Source organism: Rhinichthys klamathensis, unplaced genomic scaffold, assembly GCF_029890125.1.
Source record: "Rhinichthys klamathensis goyatoka isolate OS25496 unplaced genomic scaffold, OSU_Roscu_1.1 h1tg000040l_1, whole genome shotgun sequence".
Classification (NCBI taxonomy): Eukaryota; Metazoa; Chordata; class Actinopteri; order Cypriniformes; family Leuciscidae; genus Rhinichthys; species Rhinichthys klamathensis.
In genome coordinates, this window is record NW_026606587.1 from 11,677,501 (window position 1) to 11,703,920 (window position 26,420).

General features: G+C 40.5%; 1 protein-coding gene across 1 annotated transcript in view; it reads left to right on the plus strand.

Moving 5' to 3' along the window:
- Positions 1 to 402: 402 nt before the first annotated feature.
- The window catches only part of prkg1l (protein kinase cGMP-dependent 1, like), a 70,401-nt gene continuing 44,383 nt past the window's right edge, over positions 403 to 26,420 (plus strand). Inside the window, exons 1-5 of the mRNA XM_056246871.1 lie at positions 403 to 558; positions 794 to 988; positions 12,024 to 12,141; positions 12,238 to 12,404; positions 18,391 to 18,504. Coding sequence (XP_056102846.1) covers positions 799 to 988; positions 12,024 to 12,141; positions 12,238 to 12,404; positions 18,391 to 18,504 — 589 coding nt within the window. The 5' untranslated portion in view covers positions 403 to 558; positions 794 to 798. The remainder of the gene's footprint in view (positions 559 to 793; positions 989 to 12,023; positions 12,142 to 12,237; positions 12,405 to 18,390; positions 18,505 to 26,420) is intronic.

Consider the following 26,420-nt stretch of genomic DNA (forward strand, 5'->3'; position numbering starts at 1 on the left):
AAATCATTGATCCATATTGGCAGAAATAAGTTTTGAATGCATATCATCTAAATGCGAATTTTGTCATTGTTTTGGAGCACACTAGCTTAGAGATGACAGTGCTTAACATATTCATACTAAAAGCCAAAAAAAAAAAATATTTGATTTCATGGGGACTTTAATGCAAGGTTGAATGCAATGAAAACCGTGTATTTTGTGTCATCAAATGCAAGTCGTCTAGCCTAAACACCGTGGTCATAGTATTTAATTCTCCGTAAATGTTGGCTAATTATTAGAATGAGCCCTCCTACATACCCCCCCACCCCTCCCTCTCTCTCTCTCTCTCTCTCTCTCTCTCTCTCTCTCTCTCTCTCTCTCTCTCTCTCTCTCTCTCTCTCTCTCTCTCTCTCTCTCTCTCACACACACACACACTCATATCACCGCGAGTGCTGTGAAGACGTGATTCAAACATTCACACTCTGGATTTCTCAAGTAGCCTATTCCACAAGCTGACCAGTCTGAGGGAAAATCGCCTTCGCCGTGTTTGTAATTCCCATGTTCCTCGATCGTATTATTCAGGTAAATGTCTTCTTCTTCTGCCATACTATATTTGAACAAATTAAAAATAGGCTAAATTTGGTTTTGTTGTAGCTTCTTATGGCTTATTATCTAGCGCTGCTTGCACCAAAGTCGTCGAGCTTTAAAGACTTAAAATATAGCAGAGCAACTTGAGTTTTGTCTGCCATTAATTTATTTGGATTGTTCAGTTATTTCGCTCCACAGTCCAAGTCTATCCCAATATATATATATATAGGGCTCATGGGCACTCTCAGAGATCTTCAGTTCGCACTTCAGTTGAAGATTGAGGAGTTACGGCAAAGAGATGCTCTTATCGACGAGCTGGAGCTTGAACTGGACGCTAAAGATGATCTGATACGACGCCTGCAGGGGGAGCTCGACCGTCTGCGCCTCTCCGCTCCAGGCATCTCAGCCTCAGCTGCCACTGCTGGTACTGAAAGTCGTTTTATTTTTGAAATGTCTTTTAAAGGGCATATTGCAGGTTAGAGGACCCAACGAGTCAATGTATAGAAAAATAATGTAGGAACTAGATTTTCTTTAAAATATTCTTATAAATACGCTACATAAGCTTCTGGAGTCGTTTTTGTGAGAAAATTTTACTTCCGCGTCTGAAAATGGGTGTGGTGGGCGTGACGTAACGGGCGGGAGAGCGGTCGATTCAAACAACAGGAAAACAATGGATCGCAATGACATTTCGGACGCTGAGGAAATACTTACTTACAATTATGGACTACAGCCATGCAATTATGAGCCTGCTATGCTGCCAAGAGAGTAGGGACAGGCCAGGATTAATGTCAGACAGAACGGTCAGAGACACATTGAGTTGTGGTGTGAGGAGAACCAGTGGAGAACAGGACAGGTGTCTTGGTGAGAGACATACTTATAGATACACGTTCGCTAACGATATACACTGTGCTCACAATATTGTACAGATTATTACCATCGTATATCAGGCCAGCAGACATTAGTATGTTTAGGGTAGATGTATACTATTAAATGTATAAAAACTATACTTGAGTATATTTCTATTGTAAGTTACTAAAAACATACTCAAGTACATTTTTAAAACATATTTTTCATCTGGGTTATAACATAAACAGAAAATTAAAGATTTGAATATTTAATCAACCTAGTAATTTTGTTTTTCAATTACAAGTTGCCTCTATTTAGGGCATGACTCCCTATATCACACTATTTGATGCAATTGGTACAGTATTAGACGATCAATATTTTTGCTTCGGCATCCCATGTTAAACTCCATCATATCGCCGGGATGATAATCCTCCGATCTGAAGTGAAAGCTACACACGACCGCGTTTCTCGAAGCCGATGCGGAAGAGAAATCCCGTCTCTTCACCTGCACAAACCGCACCAGGCACGAAAGATATACAGCAGCACCGTTTTTCTTGTGTGGGAAACCTGTGGACTCGATGTCCTGACAGGCCGGAGTTTTTGCAACCTCCACAAACACAATAATTTACCATGACGATGATAGATTGAAATACAAAAACTACCGAAAACACACTGACTCACGGCCGCTCTCACTGAATGCCAGCCTACTCTGCACTGAGCCGAGGCTGAGGCTCCCTAGCGTGACGTAAAATGACGCGATGTTGAAAAAAAAGCCGTTTTTACGAGCAGTCCAAGAAACGCTCACTTTATCTACTAAATTAGTGCCCTTATGTCTTTTTAAAACATTTTAAATCCTGCATTACCTTTTCATATGGTATTTTCATACAAGGTTATATATTAATTTAGATTTTTTTTTTTACCTACAATATGCTCTTTAAGCTAGCTACTTTTAAGCTATAGGCTGAGTCAGAAATACATTTTGACTAGATGGTTTAAAAGTTAAAAATATGTATATAGAAACGTATTATTAAAAACAATAATAAACATTATAATAATAAAACAAATATTTAAAAAATGTGTGTTAAAATGTGGCTGATGCAGATGAAACTGTTTTCACGCTCTGACTCCACATCCATTTTCACACGCAGTGAAAAATCGAAACAAAGAGGACACTGACACCGACAGACAAGACAGAGCAGGATATTTTTATATGAAACAGCCCACATAGCAAACAGACTTGGCCCAAATGTGGCCTCAAAATGGCACTGCTGGCGTGTTGCCGGCACTGGCATGCATCATGTCAGCCAACTCTGGGCCATGCGTGGCAATGATGGCACTGCATGCATGACGGCAAACAACATTTGGGCCGATTGTGGATGGGAGGTGTGTGGCCCAGATCATGTCAGCCAACTCTGGGCCATGCGTGGCAATGATGGCACTGCATGCATGACGGCAAACAACATTTGGGCCGATTGTGGATGGGAGGTGTGTGGCCCAGATCATGTCAGCCAACTCTGGGCCATGCGTGGCAATGATGGCACTGCATGCATGACGGCAGACAACATTTGGGCCGATTGTGGATGGGAGGTGTGTGGCCCAGATCAGTTTAGCGATTATGGCCCAGATCAGTGTAGCGATTATGGGCCTTTGTGTACTGGACAGTTATAAGTATTTAGGGCTGCTAGGCCTATTAGTTTTCAGCAATGTTCACAAAATTCAATAATCATTAAACAATTCCCAAATCCATTTGACCTGAACAAAATATACATTTTCCTAACATGATAATTGATTTTTTTTTTTAAAATAAATTTATAGTTTAAAGAAAAAAGAATTCACATACAAAATAGTCATCATTTTCCATACTTTTTAGTTTAAGCACCACAAAATCATGTTAAAAACGTACTATATATATATAGCAGTTTATTAAAAAACGTTTGAAAAAAAATATCATTTAAAAAATGTTTATTTTGGCGCGATCTCCACGGTAACAGCAGCTTTTCTGGTTGGTGAATGAGGTTCACGTGATGTATGCGTCGTTTGAAATTTCTCCCGCTGAAGGGTGAAGAAGTCTGTCACTGTCAGACAACTGCTGTTCAGGTAAGTGAAGTTCGTCGCTCTCTTTCTTTGTGCTTTTTTAAATACCAGAATTCAAACTCGGATGTCACTTTGTTCTTTATTGAAGTGAACTTTTGCTTATATGGTAGCGGATCCACTGCCCCTTGAGAATGCGAGTACAGACTGACGCGACCGGTGCGATGTAATGTAAGTTAATGCTGTTAAAATGATAGGACAAATCACAGCGAAATCAGCAACAAACAACAGTAATTGACTTTTAAAGCTCAAAGTGATTCAATGGTTGTATAATCAGATTTAATTATATCTAAATCTAATCTGTGACTTTGATAATCAGGAGGATATGTCTGCTATTTTATGTGTGTGTGTGTATGTCTGTTCTTGTTTTTTAAAGGAAGTTCAAACAAAACTGAAAATGTACTCATCATTTTCTCTTAAGATTGGATGAGTTGGTTTCTTTTGATGAACACAAAGAACACATTTTGAGGAATGTTGGTGACCAGACAGGTAACTGGAATGTAACATTAAATTGGAAAGTGGTTCTCTACTGATTAAACATTTATTTTTTTAATCTCTGCTGTGTTCAACAGAAGGAAGAAACTCATACAGGCATCGTACAAGTGGAGGTGAGGAAATGTTGACAGAATTTACATTTTTGGTTTAACTATTCCTTTAGTGGATAATTGCCGTTTTATTTTAACAGTTAATAAATTAAAAGTTAATTCACAGATAAGCATGTGTTTACACCACAGTTTTCATATCTAAACATTTTTAAGGTTTTTGTTTGCTAAAAAGGTTTTGTTTGTCAAAATACTGTTGTCATACTGTTGTGAGTTTGACAACAGTATTTTGACAGTCATTCAATAGTGCCACATTATAAGCAACCATTTCCTGTATAAAATGTAACCAAAGCAACCTTATTTTATTTTGTTACCTACATTTATTTACAGGTGGATTAATGTTGGTATATGTATTTATTAATTTTGTATTAATTTAATATTTTGTCTTTTAGCTGCTGTGAGAAAAAAATCGTCTGACACAACATGCTCCCGATCAGGAGATAGAAGCAACTATACAAGATGGCTTCAGCTTGCTCCTGATAGAGATGGAGGAAGGAGAGAGCGCTTGAGGAGAAAAGAGGGGCTGCAGAGCTGGACTTCACTTCCTAAGAACAATTTTTTTCTCCCTCACACATACAAAAATTCTGATGTGTAAATTTGTTTTAAGTAATTGTTTTAATTTGCTCTATGTTTGTTGAGAGTAAAATTACATTATAATATGGTTACATTTCAGTGCTAGATTCATTCATAGATTAATTTAGTTAGAATTGGAAAATGTTGTATACTTGGCTGTTCAGGCAACTAAAATAGTAGTCACACAACTCTAGCTGTATTACTACAATATTACTACAATAAGTAAGCTACTGTTTAAAGGAACACTCCACCGTTTTTTCATATTAAACTTTTTATTTTTTTTTATTAAACAGACCATTAATATATTAAACAGACCATTAAACTATGTTATTGCCTTATAACATATAATGGATAACTATAATGTATGGCAGAATAGCACTTGATAGCACTTCAACTCGGTGCAGTAATATCATCACTCATAATCCTCTCCCGATGATAGTTATATTACTGCGCCGAGTCCAAGTGCTATTCCGCCATACATTATTATCCATTTTTCCCGCTTAGAAAAGCGCCATGTTTTATTTTGTTTCACCATACTTGGTCGTGTAACTGTATTTAAATAGGGAAAACGTGGAGGTGTTTGGTCGCTTCTAACTTCATCTATGTTTGGATCCTAATCAATGAACTGGGCTAAGCTAAGTGCTATCAAAGTGTTGCCGCGCGCCAGAGCGATTGAGTGCCACACTGAGACGAGAGAGGTATGTATCAACTCGTCTTAGTTAAGGGAATAACATAGTTTAATATGAAAAAACGGTGGAGTGTTCCTTTAAGACAGACCAGAACATTTTGAAATTAAATGCACTTTGAGGTAATAGGATGTTGCGCTTTGAATGTACAAAAAAAAAAAATAGCCTACACACAGTTACATAATTCTAGATGTGAATTTTCATTATTATTAAATGTTTTGGCTTGTGCATTACTACAATAAGTAACTGTTAAAGACAGACAAGAACATTTTGAAATTAAATGCACTTTTTTGAGGTGCTAATAAGATGTTATGCTTTGAATGTACTAAAATAGCCTTCACACAGTTACACAATTCTAGATGTAATTTAAAAATGTATTTTTGGCGTGTACGTTATTGTTAAATAAAGCAATTTTCAGAATTGAATTTTCCTGTGACTTATTTGTTCATATGGTTTGGTAAGATTAGGCTGGGTTATGGCTCAGTTTTGGGGTTTCTGGTGTTGATAAGGTTAACTTATGGCTGAGACTTGGTACCAAAAATAAAACCTGTTTTGGTCCTATTCAGGGCCAGTTATGGCCCATGTGTGACTCTTGTCCTTAATCCAGTTCTGGGCCACTTCAGGGCCAGTTAAGGGTTAACTGGCTGAGATTCGGGCCAGTTATGGCCCATGTGTGACCCTTGTCTTTAATCCAGTTCTGGGCCACTTCAGGGCCAGTTAAGGGTGATTAACTGGCTGAGATTCGGGCCGGTTATGGCCCATGTGTGACCCATGTCTTTAATCCAGTTCTGGGCCACTTCAGGGCCAGTTAAGGGTGATTAACTGGCTGAGATTCGGGCCGGTTGTGGCCCATGTGTGACCCTTGTCTTTAATCCAGTTCTGGGCCACTTCAGTACCGTCATTCTTTGCGGTACTTGGGCCGAGGGAAAAGTGATTGTGTGGCCCGGAGCTGGGCCAGAAAACATTTGCTATGTGGGAGAGTCTCAGCTTTCAAATTCTGTCAATTTTGTTGTGAAATTCAAACAATAAAAACCGTTTTGGCGCTCAAGCGGGAGGTGAACCGATCATCTCTTCCTCTTTACTATTTGTTAATTGTAAATTAACACGAATGAACATCAGAAGGTATGTTGAAAAAGATACAGTACAACTTAAAGAAACGTATCATATCTCATGTAATCGCTTAATCAGGGTTTCAACCGTGGAAAGAGGCCAATAATACGGCTTGTAAACACAATGTTACATTTACCTCAGAAAAGCCATTTGATAACCATAGGATGTTAGTTATCTAAAAAATATTTAGCTAAATACTATGCACTGTATTACGTATTTATTATATCATATATTATATCATTATTGGAGTATATATTTTATCATTATTGTATATCATTTAAAATATAATGCTATTATTATAAAAAAGCATATTAAAGACCCCTGTGGTGAAAATCAAGTCTGTCTTTTTGTGGTGTTTTTAATATGCTTTAAGACAAACCGTGAGCAAATTCATAAGTCAACACTATTAAGTATTTTCTCCTTAAAACTGCAGTGAACCAAAGACATTCTCAAAAGTCTCAAGAGAAGCCAGGTTATCCCGGTATATTTTTCTGTTGGTATGAAAAACCGTGTACATTTAGCAATATAGCGGCTGAATTATGTACATGATGTAAATTACGATGTAATGATGAACAATGCCTTCGTTCTGAGTTGTTTAAAGCGTTTACCTAAGGCTGATTTTTAGAAGGCGCTCTGACTCTGAGATGGCGAACGGGAACATGGTTTGTGTAACACTAGCATCACATTATTAGCTTTGATAACGTAGTCAAGCAAAAGGCTAATCATAGCAATTACCGTTATGTGTTCGACGTTGTAGAGAGCGATATATTAAAAGCATTTCTGATACATCGACTTGTAGATGAGCCTGTATAATTTACTCTTCCACTTCTTCTGAATCAGTTTTTGGTTCAAACATATATGGCTGAATTAAACCAGTATTTCCACTTGCCATTGTGCAGCGTTACTACAGTAAAGTTGACCGAGTGCATTTGATCTCTGAGCTGGTGTGAGTGAGTGGAGGCATTGCTAATATAGAGTTACATACAAGCTATTTTAAGGCATTAAGACATTTTTTTTTCTCAGGAAAAAACGTTTAAATATGTCATTTTGGTGATTAACGATGAGCTTTAAGAGATGCAATTATTGACTACAGGGGAACTTTAATGTTTACAGCATTAGTTGAGAGATTTTTTCCTTAATTGAGAAAAATGAACATGTAGCTACTGTAGCTACCTGATATTTATTCAAATTAATCGATATTCAATCAAGATTGGAATCAAAACACAAGCTTATTAATTTAAATCGTGAAATTTGTGTCAAGCACTAATAAAAACAGTAGCCAGTTAGTGTACAATGTAAACATTGTGAAATGTTGTCTCTAAACTTAATGAAATTCTGTTTAGATACCAAATAACCAACAAATAGCAGGCGTCACTGCTCACTACTGGACAACTAAGGGGAGTAAAGCTATCTTTACATCCACCTTGTATGAAAATTTTGTGATATCGCATAAAAAATGTGATGGAAACGGCAAGATGCACATAATAAATGCGTTTAAAAACTTGTGGAGTTTTTATTTTTTTACCCGATAAGAAGACATGCGCATAAACTACAATACATTTACCAAATTACTCATTATTAATGCGGAACAAAAAAACTCATGTGACTTTCCCTCAACAGAGGATGTGATTGGATAACTGGACTAACCAGGGGACCAGTTTTATTGCACGGCATATCAAATGTTGTTTTTTTCACTCTGAAATGCCTGAGCCAAAGCTTGTCATCAAAGTGGCTGGGTATAATTACCTGCCAGTCCCAGAAGCGTCTCACACGATTGCTCTCCCAAACACCAGGTATCCGCCTCAGAAAGCAAGATAACATGACAGTGTTTGTTGGGTTTCGTCTGCAGATATGGCATGGGGAAAGAAATTTCAAGTGTAATGCCAGGGTTTCCTAACCTTTGTCTAATTGACAGGTTTTATTTTTTCCTATCTCTCGCTTTTAATTAAATACACTGCTGAACAATAAAAACTAATTTGTATTCTGTAATATTATCTCTTATATGACAATTTTATGACTGTTTATGTACTACAAACACTTTTGCGTTGAGTCATCATGGATTTTATACAATGCAAAAAAAAAAATTGCTATCACAGAATTAGGCAGAAAACATATTTTATAGTTTCTATACTGTAATAAAGGCTGCGTTCAACTTCATCCAGTGGGTGGGCGAGGGAGTTTATTTGGACAGATCCTCGACCCCTCGATTTTGACTGAGGGAGTGAGTCTACTCAATATGTACACTTCAGGCAGATCCATAGACCACAATGGAACATGATTGCGATGTCACTGTCAGGGTTATGTTCTGTCTTGTCTTAGTTTTCATGATGTTTAGTTGCTGTTTTCCTTTGACCCAGTTTTCCCATGTGTTTTATTTGATTCATCCTATTCACCTTTCCCTCATTAATGAACTCTTTAGCTCTTTTGTTTGCCCTGTGTATTTAAGCCCTCAGTTTCTGTTAGTTCTTTGTCCTGGATTGTTTCATGTCAATGTGTATGTGGTTGTGTTTCCGCTGAGTTGTTCTTCTAGTTAATATTTTGATTCATGGATTAAAGAACTATTTTGCATATCTCCTTCGTCGGTCGCTTCATTACAGCCATCCACCGTGACAGGATCCAGGACCTACAGAGACTCAGTGCATGAATCTGGCTGACAGAAGAAGACAGGCTGAGGACAATCTTCTGTACACCATCTGTCAAAACGGTCGACCTCTAGAGCGCTATGTGGAGGAGTTTTTGGAATATTCCCATCTGGTGAGAAGGAGCGATTCTACGCTCGATGCCTGCTTTTGGATGGGACTGAATGATGATTTATTTTAAATTCTTGCTCCCGGTGAATGTTATATACCCTTAGTTCAGTGGTTCTCAAACCTGTCCTGGAGTACCACCAGCCTTGGACATTTTGTATGTCTTCTTATATCTGACACACCCATTTCAGGTCTAGTCTCTACTAATGAGCTCATGAGTTGAATCAGGTGTGATAGATGAGGGAGACATCCAAAATGAGCAGGGCTGGTGGTACTCCAGTACAGGTTTGAGAACCACTGCCTTATTTGATTATATTAATTACATCCTTTGGCTAAATGGTTCGGATTTCATGGTGTCATTTCATGATGAAGTTAAAGGACGATACAAACCATCATCCAGTCCCATCCCGAGAGCGTTTGGGTGCTCCAGCTCACCCCGAACCTGCGACCGAACCCTCAACATCGGAACCATCTCATTCATTCCTCCAGTCTTCCCTTGAGCCGGAAGATGGTTTCGAACAGCGTTGACCTGGTAGCAAAAGTTCCCCACATCCAGAGTCCACTCCTAAGTCCATTCCAGTGGGGGAAATTCCCGAGTCAGTTCTGGAGACTGAAATTCCATAGTCCACTCCAGTGGGAGAAATCAGCGAGTCCGTTCCAGTGAGAGAAATACAGGGTCCGTTCCAGTGAGAGAAATTCCTGAGTCTGCTCCAGAAAGTGAAGTGAAGCCTGCTCTCGACAGGGAAATTCCAGAGCGTAGCCCAGAGAGCGTTGCACTGTCCATAATGGCTCTGTCATTATGTGTCTGGGCCACACACATCCACTCCAGCCCCTGAGCCCGCTCCCGCTCCTCTGTAGTACTTCCGGATTACATGTAATACTTCCGGATTACATACTACACACATTCATACTATATAGAACATACTTTTTTTAGTGGTCGTGTAGTAATACTTATTCAAAATAAGTACCTACAAAAGACAGTATGCGTATTTATTTGTACTTTATTGTAAAGCGACCTTGAGTTTTCTGAATGGCGCTATATAAAATAAACATTATTATTATTATTATTATTATTACTTCTACGCGTCCGTTTTGAAGATTCTGGGAGAGAGCACCCTATGGCTTCCACTATGATTGAAACATACTTTACATGAGAGTTTAGCGCTCAATGTTCACATCGCTTCAATTTGGATAATAAACATCAGGTCATGCATAGATTATATCGTCTCTTTGAATTTGAATCTAGATTTATTCACATTGGCCCATGAAAACCTCTACGTGAACAAAGTACAGCGGACAAATTTACGTTTTATTAAAAGTGCAGGGGGCATGTCGTATTCTAGGCCAATGCTTAGCAATATATTTTTAAATAATTTCATTAGCAATTTTTGCTGTCATAATCTTTCATCAAAATGCCAAAAAACGTACCCATGTGATATGACTCACTTTACCGTCTAGCATATGAAAGGCCACAACTTACTCTCTTCTGTGGATCATAAAAGAAGATATTGTGAAAAATGTTTTTGGGGTTTTTTTTATCATATATTTGAAGTCAGTGAGTTCCAATATTTTTTGGTTGCCAACATTCTTCAAAATATCCTTTATATTCCACAAATATAATTTTTTTGTTGAAAAATCTCTTCTGGGAATGGATGGTGTGAACTTTTCCACCTTGTGTTAAGATGCATTTTCAGTGCGATCACAAGTGGTCAGCCGAGACGTACTGTTTCCACCTATTAAAATGCATGTCTTCTGTGACCACTTCTGATTGAATTTCTTTGTGACAGTCCCCTCTTATTTTGTCACTCTACATCACTTTCTAGGTAGCAAGGATTTATTGTACAAACACTATTGACTGAACAAACCCATGTTACGCGGATTACGGGTGTGATCAGAAAGGAAGCAACTGAAAAGGATAAAAAAAAGCAGCTACAATTTCGTTTGTAATCCATGTGTTTTGCTACAATGCAGCAAAGTTTGAATTGCATAATGTTTTGGTGCGCTTTCTTTCAGCACGTCCCACAATGATTATGTATAAGGTCAGTAGGCGAAGCGTAGGTGGCCTTTTGTTAAATACACTACAAAAGCAATTCGGTGGAATGTGTTTTCAAATAGCTCTGGAAATGGTCGAAAGTGGACAAGCTCAAAATGTTTTATGCCCCGTTAACACCTGTATATAGCGACGTCAACTTGCTATCAGATAAATGAGAATGCATCGGGGCCTTTGTTTTCATTTGCATTGGTGGTTGCTGAATCACTTCGTATTTGCATATAAACTTTGCAAACTCTAGCAGCTCAACATTTTCACTCCCGTTGAAGCCCCTCCACACTGCCAGTGACTGTTTTTTGATAGGTTACATAGTGATGTAATGGTTGGTCCTTAGTCGATTAGTTTCCTAATTCTGGTTTCCCTAGTAATAGTTATGAACATTACTGTGGCTAAGTTGTCGTTCCATATAGCCATGTCTCATCTAAGAGTGCAAACACTGGACTGTATGGTTCCACACACATACACACAGTTTTAATTGTTACTGGCGTTTGAAGTTAATGTTAATTGAGTTTTAAATTAAGTAATATTCAAAACTTTTATAAAGTACAACCTACTGAATCCCAATAGACATAAAGTCAAGGACGAAAGTATACATGTGCAAGTGCAACCATAATAGTCTATGAAAAAGCAAACATTTTTATATGCAGTATACAAACCGCTCGGAGTTCAGATGCAATTACCTAGTCTTTTTTTAATCTTATAAAAACATCTTATTACCGGTATTCATCTTTACTCTCTTTTCATTTGCATTTAGGTCAACAACGTGCTTCTTCCCTGAGAGTGAGGAGGAAAGCAGTGGTTACAGATTCAGTAACCATGGAGCCAAAACTAGTCTTACAAAACCCGCCAATCAGCCATAGCAAGAGTGAAGAGTAAGAACCCTCCTAAAATTTTAACACATACTCATGTCTCCTAGTGCTACATTTCCCCAGTGTAACTCTTTGTCTATCTATCTTTATTTCTTTCAGGTCAAAGAGGCTGATAGAATCAGCTTTAGCAGAAAATGAGTGCATGAAATATCTAGATAGGGATCAGATGCTGTGTTTGGTGGATTCTGCCTATCCCATCACGCTCAAACAGGGTGTGTGTTTTGTCCAGGAAGGGGATAATGGAACCCAGGCATACATTGTTGAAGGTGAGGAAGAGTGCAAGAATGAAAGAGTTGTTCTCACCTCATAATCCCTCTCAGAAAGGTACATGTTTTCTTTGGACACATACTGCATGTTGATTTGTGAGCATGTCTGAACATTCACTGATCCCAGTGCTTACATGGTTATATTATAACCTAGTGCTCAAAAGTCACTGATTATTAGCCGAGGTCTAGTCATGCCTCCAGGCTTATTTTGAATTATTTATTTCTTTATGGATTGCAGTGAGATGCGCTTATGTTACGGTACTGTTCATCTTTTTCTTTAAGCTCCTAGTTACCCTCCAGCTCTCTTACCAAAGCGACTTTACAAATATAATAATAACTTTGGCCACAGCCTGACTATTAAGGGGGTCGCAAACCGGACAAGAAGAGCAGCTCCGCATCGCGTCTATAGGACAACTCGAGGTATCGCACACCGAACAGTACTTTCTCAGTTTATGGCCAGCAATATTGTTATGTTTAAGGACATTATGAAAGTAAGATAACGCGGCGCTGCGCTTCTCGTCCCCTTTAAACTTTTAGTAAAGGGAAATGTTTCCTTCTCCAGCAATAACAGACTCCCTGCAAAAGCTGATATATATGACAATATTGTGATGAAATACACTGCACAAATGGTTAAAAACAGATTAAAATGGTCAGGGACCTTGTTTAGTTTAACTGTTCATAAGCTTGGTGTCACCGTTTCTCCCTGCCTTGTTTGTCGACATGGTCACTGATTTGATTTTGTCATTGTGTTCAGGTGTGTGCGTGTCATTATCTCCCCTACTTAAAGGTGCTATATGTAACTTTTCTTCTAAAATGAATCCTTTTTTTTATTGCCTGTGTGTGAAGGGGTTGTAATCACACATTACAATGATCCACTTGTCGGGTTTTGCTATTACCGCTGAAGGCCAGTATTCCTATTTTTATGTGAAGTCTCCGGGTCGGATTTTCTGCGAAATCCATCGGATGTGACGTGCATGCGCGCTCCCGAGCCTCTCTCCTTTTTATATACAGTCTATGCGACGGCACTGCAGCTGACGACATGGAGTCTGATAACACCAAAAAACGACCTGCCTCCAGCACAACACAGACTCCAACACAAACTACACATAAATATAAAAAAACAAACAAAATTTATCTGCAAAAATTTATCTCGTCAGCCCAAACGTGAATCGGATCGACTTAGGACGAAAACACGGATCAACATCGGCAGAGCGTTTGAATTATGGAGAGACCTCCGCTATTTTTATTGTGATAAATTACAAGTTTTCAGATATGCTGAAATAAATAATGGTAAACTGTAATGAAATCAAGGTAAACTACAACATATATGAGACATGAAATGAATACAAAAGACTGTTCCAGGATAACAAAAAGTAGGTGCTTTAGGATGTAACTTTTATTTTATGTAGGCTACTAGATCTACTGTCTAACGTCACTCATCCCACTACTATCATATTGTTTATAATACACATTTCCAGACACGTTCAGTACAGTAATGTTACTTCCTACGATCTTACTGTTACACTGAAATTGTTCAGTCTAGTTCACTAACCGTTTTCGTTATCATATTATATATTCACCTATGTTGGCATTGCTGATTGTGAAAGATACACGCATAGTTAGTGAAATGCCTTATGCTATAACACCACATGTCGGCTAAATGCAGTCAATGTAACGTTATCATGGTACGAGCATGGAGCAATAGTTCAACGTCAAGCTGATAAAAGTAGCCTATTATTGTAACGTTGCAGTGGGAGTTTACTTGAGTTTCCAGCATGTTGTGTGATGCTTTCTCCGGTGTGTTGAAAGTCTCAGTGTGGCCGGTACCATGAGTGCACGCTCTTGAGTTTGAGCACGCGCAAGAGCACGAGCGCTCTTGTAAAAATTGGTTGCAATCTGAAACATCACCGATAGAGGCCGCTAAAAAATACATATAGAAACTTTAAGTTAAGTTCAGTTGGTGTGTCTTGGTCGGGTCTCGTCTCTGTGTAGTTGTGTTTTGGATGTACCATGTTGGAGTTACCTCGTTGTTATTAAAGCCTGTCTACCTTCTTCATCATCTTCGTGTTATTCACGTGTTGAGTCTCTCCCACACAACCCGTTACAGAAGGGCGTGCAAGCTCAACATGGCAGCGGAGCCTGAGATGTGCGCGTTTGACCAGATGCAGGTGCCGGCTGTGCCATCCACAACCGAGGGAGCCATCGTGGAATCGGAGGGCAAGGAGGAGAGCCCCGACTGGCTTTAACCTTCAGGCTGGCCCTGTCGCCCGGTGTCTTCACGAAAGTCGCGGAGGCGGCCAATGCTACCATGTGCGAGCGTGGTGTTCGCATTCTCAAGTACCGGCTCATTCTGGCGCAGTCAAGAGAGCAGTTGTGCGAACACAGGAACATGGTGCTCAGTCACCTCAGCCACCTAGGGCTTCGGGTCAACTGGGAAAAGAGCAAACTCACCCCCGGGCAGAGGATCTCTTTTCTCGGTATGGAGCTGGACTCGATCAACATGACAGCGCGCCTCATGGAGGCCCGCGTCCAGTCAGTGTTGGACTGCGTGAGCTCATTTAGATGCAGGACAGCGGTGCCACTGAAACTATTTCAGAGGCTCATGGGGCATATGGCATCTGCAGCCACAGTGACGCCGCTCGGATTGCTTCATATGAGGCCACTTCAACACTGGCTCCACGTTCGAGTCCCGAGATGGGCGTGGCAGCGCGGCTCGTGACGGGTTTCTATCACCCCACACTGTCGTCAAACTTTCAGCCCGTGGTCAGATCCTTCATTTCTACGTCCAGGTGTTCCCCTAGAACAAGTGTCCAGGCATGTTGTGGTCACCGCGGATGCCTCTGCCACTGGCTGGGGGGCCACGTACAACGAGCATGCAGCTTCAGGTCTGTGGACGGGGCCTCAACTGCATTGGCACATCAACTGCCTCGAGTTGTTAGCAGTACACCTTGCGCTGGGCCACTTCAAAACGGCGCTACTAGGCAAGCATGTACTGGTCCATACGGACAGCACTGCGGCCGTTGCGTACATCAACCTCCAGGATGGTCTACGCTCCCGCCGCATGTCACAACTCGCCTGCCATATCCTCCTATGGAGTCAGAAGCATCTGAGGTCGCTTCGTGCCGTTCATATTCCGGGCCTGCTCAACCATGCAGCCGACGAGCTCTCATGGCAGCAGGTGCTTCCGGGAGAATGGAGACTCCATCCCCAGGTGGTCCAGCTGATTTGGAGGCGCTTCGAGACCGCACAGATAGATCTGTTTGTTGCCCCAGACACGTCCCACTGCCAGTTGTTCTACTCCCTGACCGAGGGTACCCTCAGTACGGATGCACTGGCACACAGCTGGCCCTGGGGCCTACGCAAGTATGCGTTTCCCCCAGTGAGCCTTCTTGCACAGACACTGTGGAAAGTCAGGGAGTATGAGTAACAGGTGTTGCTCGTTGCGCTGTATTGGCCCAATCGGACCTGATTCCCCTAGTGCTCCTCGCGACAGCCAATCTCTGGCCCATTCCTTTGAGAGAGGACCTGCTCTCTCAGACACGGGGCACCCTATGGTTCCCGTGGAAAATCCATGTCTGGTGCCTGGACGGGACGCATAGGTTCTAGGTGACCTACCCCAGGCGGTAGTTGACACCATCACTTCCGCTAGAGAACCCCCGAACTTTCTCGATCAGAGCAGTGCATTCCTTCCTGCAAGAAGGGCTGAAGCGAAGGCTGTCTCCCTCCACCCTTAAAGTGTATGTTGCCGCTGTCGCCACACATCACAATGCAGTTGATGGTAAATCACTGGGAAAGCAAGACCTGATCATCAGGTTCCTGAGGGGGCGAGGAGATTAAATCCACCTCGCCCACTCTCGATACCCTCTTGGGATTTGTCTCTGGTCCTTTCGGTTCTTCAGAGACCATCCTTTGAGCCTTTGCAATCAGCAGAGTTAAAAATTCTGTCCTGTCAGACAGTAATCCTGGTTGCATTGGCCTCCATATAGAGGGTAGGGGGCCTTCATGCATTTTCGGTCGACGAATCGTGCCTGGAATTCGGCCCGGCTAACTCTCACGTTATCCTGAGACCCCGGCCCGTATACGTGCCCAAGGTTCCTACCACTCCCTTTCCGGGACCAGGTGGTGAACCTGCAAGCGGTGCCCTCGGAGGAGGCAGACCCAGCCCTGGCTTTTCTCTGTCCCGTTCGCGCTTTCCGCCTATACGTGGACAGAAAGCAAAGCCTCAGGACTTCAGACCAGCTCTTCATCTGTTACGGAGGCCAGCAGAAGGGAAAGGCTGTCACCAAGCAGAGGATGGCCCACTGGATAGTGAATGCCATCGCCTTGTCTTATGAAGCCCAAGGCGTGCCTTGACCGCTTCGGGTTGAGAACCTACTCCACTAGGAGTGTCGCTTTTTCCTGGGCGCTGACGCACGGCGCCTCGCTGACAGATATCTGTAGAGCTGCGGGCTGGGCGACACCTAACACGTTTGCTAGGTTTTATAGCCTACGCTTTGAGCCGGTTTCTTCCTGTGTGCTCGCTTCAACCAGCCAGTAACATCGAAGTTCCCCCTCGGCTTGCTGCACCACTCCCCTCCACATGGAGCGGATACGTGCACTTTTTGCTCCAGTCGACTTCCCCACCTAGACAAACCCTGTAGAGTTCCTTCGCACACTTCGGCAGTCGGACGTGGCGGAGCGTCCGATGCCAGGCCTAGTACTCGTATGCTTGTGTAACTTGTGCTAGGCTGGGTCTCATATGTTGTGATCCCTGCGGCGATCCCATATGTGTATTCTTCCACGATCAGCTCCCTGCAGTAAGCCTGTGTCTTTCCCTTGGCATAGTCTGCTCTGCCGTCACTGTCCGGTGTGGTCTCCCCCTTCTCAGTCTGAAGACAGTCTTTGTGTCTCAGTGAAAAACAAAAGGTGTGTGCATCTGCTTCCGTTTTTATACCCGCGCTGTAGGGCGGGGCGCGAGATGCAGATCTCGCACGCCAATGTGCATTGGCTCGTTCTGTAGATACTCGAAGATGATAGGTTTCCCTGAAATGATCCCGATTACGTCAGCACGTCAACGTAACGTCTCCCGTTCCCTCCTTCAGCAAACGAGGGTTACATACGTAACCGAGACATTATTTGACATGTAGTTGCAAAAATACTTATTAAAAATATCTAAAGTGGACTATTGAAATAAAGTGTAATATGCCAATGATGCAAAATTCTGCAACAATTGATATTTATTTGCATGTACATTTAATTTGAATGATTTTATACATGCTGGACGAAGCCAAGCTGCATTCTTATTATACATATCTGTTAGTCCAACTTCATTTAAAAAAAGACTTGTGCTTTATTCTGATTGAAATCAAGAACAAGCAGCAAAGAGTCAAATAGAATTCTTAAAGATACAGAATCAAAAACATCCTGTTTAATTCTAAAGGTTGAAGAGAAGGTGCAAAACGGTCATAAAAATAAATTATATCATTGGTGTAAGACACCTTAACTAAAATTTCAAGTGGACTTCAGACAATCATTCTGTTCCTTTCTCTGACTGAGGCACAATAATTAGTATGCACCTCCCATAGCATTTGCAGGACCAGGCAGGTAGCAAGAGAAGTGTGAGACTGACCTGCTTCTGGGAAGATAGAGCGAGAGAAAACATTCCTGCTGGTTATGTGAGGTGGAATGAGTTTTAAAATTTCAGTGTGTGTCTAAATACCCAGGTTGCAAGTGAAAAAAAAAGGATGGAGAGCAGGAGAAGAGATCTATCACCGTGCATTAAAGTGTTCATCAATACCTGTCCTTGAGCTGTGATAATCCCCATCCATGATGAGGCAGTATTTGTCCTGATGTGCCGGATTGTTTTGGCTCTGGGCTACTCCGTGCCAAATCTGTGATGGGTCAGATTCAGATCATCTGTCTATGTGACAGGCATACTGTCACTCAACTCCTGTTACTCCCGGCAACCTTGAGGTGTGTGTTTGTGTGTGTGTTTGTTTGTTAACAGAGGGAAAACTGGAGGTATCCAGGGCTGGCCAGAGGCTGCACATCATTGAGCCGGGGATGATGTTTGAAGAACTGGCCCTCATTCATAACCACACCTGCTCCGCTACTGTCACAGGTATTGACACATGTGCACACACATACACACACACACACACACACACACACACACACACACACACACACACACACACACACACACACACACACACACACACACACACACACACACACACACACACACACACACACACACACACACTCACCCAGGTATTGACATATCTGTGCATTCACTCACTCACACACAGAGCTTAGAGGGCTTAATGGAGTCATTTGTCAATAAATGAGGCCGTTGTTGACATACAGTAGGAGTAAAGAGATATAAAATGACTGTGGAAAGTATAGATCATATAATTTGGTTTTGGAAGAATTTGATGAGAAAGGTTTAGTTCATACTGAGAAATCTGTCTTTTGATTACAGACTTTGGAGGGTTGTTCATCTGTTTGAGATCTCTTCTGAAACTCTTTAAAGTCACCATAAAATCAAAATGGATAATTCTTGCTGTTTTTTTTTTATGGAATATTGCAGTATTTATTTAAATCAGTGGTTCTCAACTCCAGTCCTCGGGACCCACTGTTCTGCATATTGTGTATGGGCCTTTCTCAATCTGTGTTCTTGTCTGTACTTGTGTCCTTGTGTTCTTGTGAAACGTCATCTTTTGTGGCCCAAGTACTGTCCCAATACACAAGTTTGCATTTTGGCAAGAACAGTTAAAAATCCCGGATGTGTTCTTGACACGCCCATTTTACCGAGGATGCATCGGCTGGTAACTTGTGTGAACTTGACGGCAGAAATATCCCAGCATTCAATTCGGCATTCGAGGAAGGAGAGGCAGGTCAATACAGTATTTCGTTTTTCTACAATTACGTACACTATTTCATCACTAAATTCACTTCTGAGAACATTTGATGCGAGAAATCAACTGTGTAGATTTCAAATATTGGCATTTTACGAAAATGTATGGCTAATCGAAAATGTGCTCAAACGTTTTCGGAAGTGAGAATCTCCATAAGCGCCTGCGGGTGTAACGTTAGCTATCGAGCCAACCGGCCAGTTTGCTCACAGACTCGTTTTTCCCCACAGTCAAGAGACCATTGCAGCCTGGCTGTTATCGTCAATAATTCTCGTTATGTTTGGGTACTGCAGACGGTGTCTGTGCGGGGGAATTATTGCGCAATACCAGCAAGAACACATCGTCTCAAACTGTCAGCAGCGTTCTGTGTGCTCGTCACCTTGTGAGTTCATTCTTCCAAGAACAACTAGCAAGAGCGTTCTCCCCAAGAACACAAGTCCGTTCTTTGCATTCTTGGTTTTGAGAAACACCCTATGTCTCCCTTATTTAACACACCTGATTCAGATCCTCAGCTCGTTAGGATAGGCTCTTTGAACTGAACTGAGTGTGTCAGATAAAGCCTGGTTCACACGGCAGGATAATTAGGCCGATTTTAGCCCCGATTCACCCCTTCCGACAATCTTAAAGCTGCTGTCCGTAGCTTTTTTTGGGTTAAAAATTATCCAAAATACATATTTGATAAAATACATAACCAGCCAGTGTTCAAAACTATCTGCTTGCCTTAGCTCGATGCAAAACGGTAAGCTTGTAATAATGTTTTTAATTTTAGTGGTACTGGTGGATTTCCGCGGGAGATTCGAGCATGTCTTTGCGTCATTACGTCACATCTGTACACAAAAAGAAGGAGTCTCGGCTAGTATAAGCTATATTGCGTGTGAGGATGTTGGAGGTAGAGATTTATAGCCTTTTCTCACAGCACTTGATATAATTAAACTTATCAATTTGATGGCGGATCCAGAAAGGTTCAAACGGCGATCATCATCAGTGACAACTAGAGACTCACCCGCTGTAACATGCAAAAGACTTCGTTCGGACTTCGGAGTGGCTACAGAAAAAAAGAGACTGCAACCGGACCCATGCGAAAACAAGAATACTTATCGGAAGGACATTAAATGTAGTCACGCAATGCTGACGTTGTTAACATTAACAATCTGAGAACATAGTATAGCTACTTTGCACGGTTTTGCGTGAAATGATAACTTATAAGCAATTGTTAGATTTAATCAGCGCGATTTACTGCAATGTCAGAACCAGAACAAAAGTGAATGTTTCTTACTAGTTCAGATGACATTTCCCGGTGAAAATTGTTATGTTGGTCATACTTCCAAAAAGAATAATCTGTGATTCTGAATGACAATATCCACATCGGCGCGGTGACTGACAGCTGCACACTCTCCTCAAACACTGTGTTCATCCGCGCTGTGCCGTGTCGAGGGTGTTGAACTACAACTCACGTAAAGTTGATAATTCCGCGAATGACTGCAATTGCAGATTTCGAACAGAGATGGCGACAAAGAGGAAAAATGCCGGACTGCAGCTTTAAGGATGCTCCGATTATCGTAAAATAATCTGATCAGATATTCCTGTCGTGTGTGGTGTGTTAAGACTGCTCTCGTCTGCTCAGAAGGACGTCGGGACCGCTCCGATCTCAAATCGGGGATATCCAACATGTTGGATTTTTTTGGCCCGATTTCTCCTCGTGTGTGGTCTCCCCAGATGCCAGCAAGGTTTTCCAGCCCAAAACCTCGTCAAAAACCGCGAGAATGCACAAAAAACGCCCATTGTTTTTACACCCATTGTTTATAGCAACAACACCGACCGCGACGCGCGTCACACAGCAACTGCAGGCTCTGACAAACACACATACAAACTATACTATACTTCTGCATAACGTGTCTCTTTTTACAACAAAAATGTGAATTCTGCCGGTATTCAGACAGTCCCATGCATACAGATACAGATCCGGCCTACAATCGCCTACGTAGGCGAAATTTGTTTGACATTTCTAATCGTAAACACAGCCATGTTGAAGCCTGCAGTAATGTTTTTCATTGATGTTATGGCAGTCCACTCTGCTTATTGTTTTTCGAGAATCTTGCACTCCTGTTTGTCATTGTGCACGAAACTTCATGCCAATAAATCATCAGAAATATTGCTGACTTGTGCGCGTCTCAAGCGCCCTCTTTACGATCGTGCTAATGCCTGTTAGTTGTCCGTGGATTTGCCTGTATTTGGAGCTGAAAATGGAAACGTCTTTAGACATGGAAAATCGATTTTACAATCGATTCAATGAACGTTTGTCTCAAAAATCGATCAGGATTTTTTCACAAAAGTGATAGCCCTGTAAAGTTGTTATTATTATTGTTATTTACAGTTCGTATTATGCTCTGTTCATTACTGTTCTGTCTAAATAAACAGGACATTTGCATTTACATTTGGGTTATGCAGTGTTTTTAATTTATATTTTACACTGGGGTGCCTTGAGATTTTATGCACTTTTGAAAGGTGCCCCGACTGAAAAAAGTTTGAGAAAGGCTGGTTTAGGCTACTCTAAAGTCACGTTTGATTTTGAGGGATTTTGCGAGATTTTCCGTCTGACCTGGGAATGCTCGGGAGTCAAATCGGTTCGTGTGTGATGTGTTGATTTTGCCGTGTGGCTGCGCACCACACACTGTACGACCAAAACTGTTAGACACGTGATTTTTTATCGCTGTGTGTGGGGTCTCTCAGGTTTGTAAAAATCGGCCGACAATTTTAAAATCGTCCCGTGTGAACCAGCCTTAAGAGAAACATACAAAATGTGCAGAGCAGCGGGTCCCGAGGACTGGAGTTGAGAACCACTGATTTAAATTATTTAACCATGCACATCATTATTATTATTTCTTTATATGTGCCCTTTTAATCTTTAATCAAAATAACTTCTCCCTCCTCCCTCTTGCAATGACATCTCTTCTCTTCTCTTGGTGTGAGGGCGGGGAAACCTGTCACTCATATGAGATCCACCAATAGCAAACCACAACCATCCAATCAATTCTCCGTGAACAAATTCAAGTCCTGCCCTACATTTGTTCTTGTTCTAAAAGCTGTTTCAAACTAATATACGTCACAATAGGACAGAACAGATGATGGCAACTTCTGTTTGATGTCAACTTTTAATTAGACAGTATATGAGATTACTGGGGTCTTGGACTTATTTTTCAGGAAAAAGATCTGAGAAGCAGACTTGGAAAAAAGACAATTTATTCATATTGTTGTATAGGCGAAGCAGCTGAGATAGTAAAGATCTCATTTGAATATTATTCTGTAGAAAATGCACTCATAAGTTGTTCACATAATGACTACATATGTCATGTTTTCCCAGTTTAATGCTCAGAGTGTGTCTGGGTAATCAGAGTATTCCCACCATCCGTCATCTGAAGCTGTACTGAGAGATCAGTGTAATATGACATCAAAGGAAAAATCATATCAATTCTCAGCTTACAACACACCACAATAGAGTCCACAAAACAAACTCCATATTGAATGGACAGATCTACAAAACCTGATTTTTATGTTGATCCTTCAAGTCTTATTACAATAGTTGTTTTGGGTAATTTTGGGAAATATTACCTCTTAATTTTAATACAAAATGCAGGTGTATCCTATGAATCCTGTTTCCACCTCAGAATAAAATTGAAAAAAGGTCATTGTAAGAAAAAAAAAAGTCACATTGTGAAGCACAAAGTCACTGTCACTAGAAGTAAAGTAATTTTTTTTTTTCACTTGTAAATACATTGATTGCATGTTACATTTTTGGGGGTTCTGTAGAGAAAATATGTAATTTCTGTGTGTCTTTCTCCAACCCTGAAGAAGATATCTTTGTCAGGTAGATGAATTAATGTTCATTCTTTGAGGTGTATCCCCCACAGCATGCTTTGATTTATGACTCTCTCAACACCTCTTCTCTCTCTTATTTCACATACTCTCTTGAGCCCATTCTGAGCCACAGGGACATCAGCTAGACCTATTCATTTTAATATATAGCATAAAAAACAAGAAATACGGTCTGAAAGAAAGAGAATGAGCTAAAAAGATGGATTGAAAGTGAATGGAGGATCCAATCAAGTCAGATCATTTTCTACCAGATCTTTCTTTTATTCAACAGAGAATGTCTGACTTGATTGTGTGTAATTTTCATCTTTCAGTTGATGTCCTTTTCCAATTCTGCATTTCTCTTTTATTTACCCACTCTCAGTCTCTCTTTCTGAATTTTCAGGCTTTTTCTACCCTTACATCCTATTTATTTCAAGACTCTGTTCAAGCTTTCCTCAACTCTTTTCTTCAGGTCTTGTGTTTGGTGACAGCCTGAAATTGCTTTCTTTTTACTTTTCTCCTGTTTCGTTTCTGATCTTTGCTGTCTAACCTGATCTCTTCTATAGGTCTAAGTAAAAGATAAACACAGTTTTCTCAGTCAGGGAAGCTTGTTTCAGCCACAGAATAAAACAATTTAAAAAGATAATTGCGACTTTTTATCGCACAATTCTGACTTAATGTGTGATATAAACTCGCAATGGTGAGAAATAAAGTCAGAACTGTGAGATATAAACTCGCAATTGCGAGAAATAAAGTCAGAATTGCAAGATATAAAGTCAGAACTGCGAGATATAAACTCGCAATTGCGAGAAATAGTCAATTTCAAGAAATAAAGTCAGAATTGCGAGTTATGTCTAATTCTTAGGGGAAAAAGACTATAACTATATTTTTTCTCTGAATAGTGACTTTATATCACGCAATTCTGACTTTATAAATCACAATTGCAACTACATTTCATGCAATTCTGAGAAAAAAAAAGTCAGAATTGTGAGATAAAAAGTCACAAATACCTTTTTTATTTTTTATTCTGTGGCGGAAACAAGCTTCCATAGTTTCCCAAAGCCAACTATGGTCGCAAGTTCTGTCGATACCAATAGAGTTCAATAGAATTTGCAACCATAGTTGGCTAACCATGCTTTTGAGTCTGAATTGAATAAAAATGTTTGGAACAAGAAGTCAGGAACCAATGTTACGGTAGCGCAGGGAAGAGGAGAGGCTGGATCTAATTGCAGCAGTTTATTAACCATTAATCCAAAGAGGAATGAATATGAAAATAATCCAAACAGGGAACAATAAGCGCAACATCTTTACAAACATGTGCAAAGACAACAACCATCAAAAGACAACTGAAACACAGGGGTAGATATACACAGGATAACAAGAGGCTAACAAGTAACAGGTGTGGGAGATGAATCACTATGGAGACTAACAAGGGTAACTATGGAAAAAAACATGGCAGCTGTGGAAACAAATGCTAAATTCAGAACTGCATACTAGCATACCCCTCGTACTACTTTTACCATATCTGCAAGTACCCAGCAAGCAATAGCCATAATTTCACCGTCTAGGTTAACTATAGACCCGATATAGTCCGGCTATGAGTAACCCACTTCTAGCCAAAATAACCTTGAATTTGGTTACATGTCGTTTTTGCCAAAATAACTCGCGAGATATGTGATATTCCATCATGCAAGCAAAGTCAACAGTGATTACAAGGTGTTTGGTTTCCTTTATTTGACATGTCATCTAATCGATGACTAGTCTATTATTGGGCTATGGTTAGACGTCTATTAAATTTTCACTGACAGAACAAATTTAGTCTTGTTTTAGCTTAGACGCCTGGGCTGTGTTTGGACAGCTATTAGATGTTTTTTAAAAACGCAAAATTGTGGTTCCGAATTCAGCAAAAGACAAACAGGAACTAAACATTAGAACAAAAGGAACAGAACATGCAGTTAACCCACTACATAAGAAACATATGTCGCACATATACGGCAGATTACTGCTTGATTCAACAGATAATACGTTCCATATAAAGACAAAGTGGGAGTTTGAAATGAATGACCATATAGAGGATGAGACTTGGGTAAACATTTGCACAGGATGTCATAAGGGCATCAACAGTCATAACTGGAAAGAGTTTGACTGGAAAACAAAAATCAGGTTTTTTTAGAACACCACAGGTGATATCAAAATTTGTGGATAATCCAGAAGCAGAGAAATGTTGGAGGGAGTGCGGGAAAGTAGGAAGCCACACACACATATTTTGGGAATGTCCAAAAGTAGTTACATTTTGGCAAGAGGTTAAGAATGAGATTATGAAAATTATGCATGTAGATCTGCCTTTTACTCCCTTGTATTTTTTGCTTGAAGGAATACCCAAAGACTTTTGTAGTCAAAATCAGAAATATATTCTACATGTCCTCCTACTATGTGCACGAAAAACCATTACAATTAATTGGATGAAGCCACACCCACCAAAAATAAGTCAATGGAGAGAAAAACTTGTATCTATTTATAGAATGGAACATATGACTGCCCAACTCCAACTGAAACTGGACACTTTAATACAAAGATGGACACCTATTAATATATACATTGAGGCATTGAGTGTGAACTGATTGGGGAGAAACTAAATTAATACCATTCTTTTTCATTCCATTCATTTTTTTTTTTGACCATATAGTGTTTTATGTATTTTGTATTTTATTATTTTCTTTTCATTTTATTAGGGCCACTGTGGTTGTCAGGGAATGTTTAGTTCAATGTTAATAAAGTCCTAGAACACAAAACACAGGGGAAATTGTAGCATTGAATTAAGACCGTATGGACAGAGTGAGTCATGCACTTGATAAAAGGTGATAAAATCGAGAAAATGATAACTCCACTGCTATTATTAATATAATTCTAGTCAAATAGAAGTCAATCATAAACCTTCACAAATGGTCAAATCTGATAGAGATTGTTGCTTTTTACTGAGAAGCTGTTAAAAATGTCACAATCTGTAATGGTTTCTTGAATTTAAATGGATGCAACAATTGCATTTCAATGTCTCACAGTCATATGTGTGTTCACGATGTTTATTGCAGGTCAGTGCTGCATTTTTGGGTTCAATGATTTTTCTCAAATTCTCAGCTATTCCACAGAGATCTCGCAGAGAAAAGGACAGGGATAAAAGAGAGGTAGACAGGGGTACCAGGGGAGTTAATGAATCTGTGACATTACTAATTCAAGGGGGTCTCAGGAACAGGAAGTGATAGAGAATGAA